This window comes from Peromyscus leucopus, chromosome 17 (genome assembly GCF_004664715.2).
Source record: "Peromyscus leucopus breed LL Stock chromosome 17, UCI_PerLeu_2.1, whole genome shotgun sequence".
In the NCBI taxonomy this organism is placed as follows: Eukaryota; Metazoa; Chordata; class Mammalia; order Rodentia; family Cricetidae; genus Peromyscus; species Peromyscus leucopus.
The window spans coordinates 32107868-32110556 of record NC_051077.1 but is presented as its reverse complement, the minus strand read 5'-3'; the positions used below and the strand labels follow the sequence as shown (position 1 = coordinate 32110556).

General features: G+C 44.0%; 1 protein-coding gene across 1 annotated transcript; it reads left to right on the top strand.

Moving 5' to 3' along the window:
• The first annotated feature begins 318 nt into the window (after positions 1–318).
• Positions 319–745, top strand: LOC114683375 (small nuclear ribonucleoprotein G-like). Its single transcript, XM_037211573.1, has one exon. It carries the CDS (start codon positions 455–457, stop codon positions 641–643), a length of 189 nt encoding a protein of 62 aa, XP_037067468.1. The 5' UTR covers positions 319–454; the 3' UTR covers positions 644–745.
• The last annotated feature ends 1944 nt before the right edge of the window (positions 746–2689 follow it).

Genomic DNA, 2689 nt, shown 5'->3' with positions numbered 1-2689 from the left:
TTTGGTGCCTGTCCTGGATCTTGCTCTGTAAACCAGGCTGGCCTCGAACTCACAGAGATCCACCTGCCTCTGCTCGAGAGTGCTGGGATTAAAGGTGTGCACCACCACCCGGCTTCATGTCATAATCCTTAACAAATTATTTCTTCTGAGACTCTGTTTCTTAATAGGGTCGCACTCTTAGGATCTGGGTGGAAATGGTCAGGGGAGCACTCCTGCATATTTGTTTAAGAAAGAATATAAAAATGACATCTCCAAATACTAAAGGAGGAAGACTTTCTTCATCCACATTTATATCAATTCTATAAACAGCTCAGGCATCAACCTAGGTCACATGACCCCCCCCCCCCAATCACAGTTTCAATGGAAGAGAGCATTTAGATTGGCTCACTTGCACTGGGTCAAGAGAACCCACATGAGCTTTTTCCCACCACACCAAGCCCACTGAAGTGTCGCCATGAGCAAGGCCCACCCTCCCGAGCTGAAGAAATGTATGGACAAGAAGTTATCGTTGAAGTTAAATGGTGGCCGACATGTACAAGGAAGACCACGGGGCTCTGATCCCTTTATGAATCTTGTGATTGATGAGTGTGTGGGGATGGCAACTAGTGGGCAGCAGAACAACATCGGCGTGGTGGTCATATGAGGAAACAGCACCATCATGTTAGAAGCCTTGGAAAGAGTCTAAGCAATGGCTGGTCAGTAGAGGAGTCCACATCCTTCCCCTAAGGACTGATTGGGGTGTAGAACTGGGTCATGTACATTTTCATATGAAACTTTTTTTGCTAAATAAACTGTTGTGATACTCAGAGTGAAAAAAAAAAAAAAAAAAAAAAAAAAAGAAAAGAAAAGAAAAAAGAACCCACATGATTGACAGCCTTCTTAGAGCTACCACAGAACCAAAGTCTCCCAAAGACAAGAAGGCTGCACAGATGGTATGTGTGCTATATAAGCCCAGCCCCTCAGCACCACTGCAGCTCATTCTGGGCTCAGATCTAAAGGAAAAGTAAAAATTGCAGTCAACAGTTCTATAGACTATAAAACGTACTACAAGCAAGTTGTCCTCCAAACATGCTCTCTAGGGAGTAGAATCAGGCTATAGAACCTTAGAGGCTGCTGGGTGATGGTGGTGCACACCTGTAATCCCAGCACTCAGGAGGCAGAAGCAGGTGGACCTGAGTTCAAGGCCAGCCTGGTTTACACAATAAGTTCTAGGACAGCCATGGACACAGAGAAATCCTGTCTTGAATGCCCTCCCCCCAAAAAAACAAAAACAACAATAACAACAAAACCCCTCAAAGCCCTTATCCAGTGATGTACTTCCCTCCAGTAAAGCTCTACACCCTAAAGATTCCATTACCTTCTGAAACAGCACCACCATCTGAGGATCTTGTGTTCAAACACATGAGCCTATGGGGGACATTTCCTGTTCAAAACACAACAGAGAGTATAGTTACTTGTTGATGTTCAATGGGGATTCGTTAGAAGATCCCCAGAGCTAAGAACTCTGCTGATACTCAAGTTCCTTCTTATCCAAATGGCCTGGAGTGTGAATATGCAATCTATTCATACAGTCCTGTGTGTATAAATCTTCTTTAGATTATGTATAATACCTCATATAATGCAAAACAAACAAGGTGCAGCTAGTGATGGAGAATTCTGGTGTGTTATGGTGCGTGTTCTGGAATCCTGGAAGCCTCAAAATTTGTTTGAAAGCCAAGGCAAGAGTTATAGCACTCAGCACAGGAAAGAGAGAAGTTTGTTCATGGAGTAGAGCCACGTTCCCCAAACAGTCCCAGGGAACCCCCAAATTCAGCAAGAATAACAACAATACCACATGGCTGGGTGGTGGTGGTGCACGCCTTTAATCCCAGCACTCGGGAGGCAGAGCCAGGCGGATCTCTGTGAGTTCAAGGCCAGCCTGGGCTACCAAGTGAGTTCCAGGAAAGGCGAAAAGCTACACAGAGAAACCCTGTCTCGAAAAACAAAAACAAAACAAAACAAAACAAACAACAACAACAAAAAAAAAAACCCAAAAACCAAACCAAACCAAACCAAACCAAACAAAACAAAAAAACAAAAAAACAATACCACCATTATCTGGAGATGGAAGAGCAGGAAGGCTTGCCCTGCTCGCCAGCAGATTGCATGTAGAATTCTGTTCATCTGGCAAATGGCCAGTCAGAGAGGATATGTGTGAGGGATACTGACAGAAGAAATACAGATGAACATACGATCAAATTCCCTAATAAGGAAGGGCCATGGAATACCATATATTTTATGGTATACCATAGTTTACTATTTGAAAAAGCTTACTGTCCACTTAGATAAGAGTGTGTGCGAACTCTCTCTACTGGAAGGAAATTGAAGGGACAGTCTTTGGGAGCTACAATGCCAGCGTGAAACAAAGTATCAGGTGCACAGCTTGATCCAGCAGTTCCGGGAATTTTCTACAGAAATATGGACACAAAGAGGAGGATGCAACATTGTTTCAAGTGGCGAAGAAGTAGAAACACCAATGTCTGTGTTTCATGAATGTGTTTGGTGCCCAGAAAGGCCAGAAGAGGGCATTGTTTTCCCTGGAGTTAGAGTTATAGACCACTGCAAACCACCACATGGTTGCTAGGAATAAAACCTGGGTCCTCTGGAGAAGAGCCAGAGCTCTTAATCTCTGTGCCATCCCTGTTATTGA

Bases quoted from the DNA above. Each gene is read 5' to 3' on its own strand.
- LOC114683375 (XM_037211573.1), top strand. From the start codon at position 455: ATGAGCAAGGCCCACCCTCCCGAGCTGAAGAAATGTATGGACAAGAAG.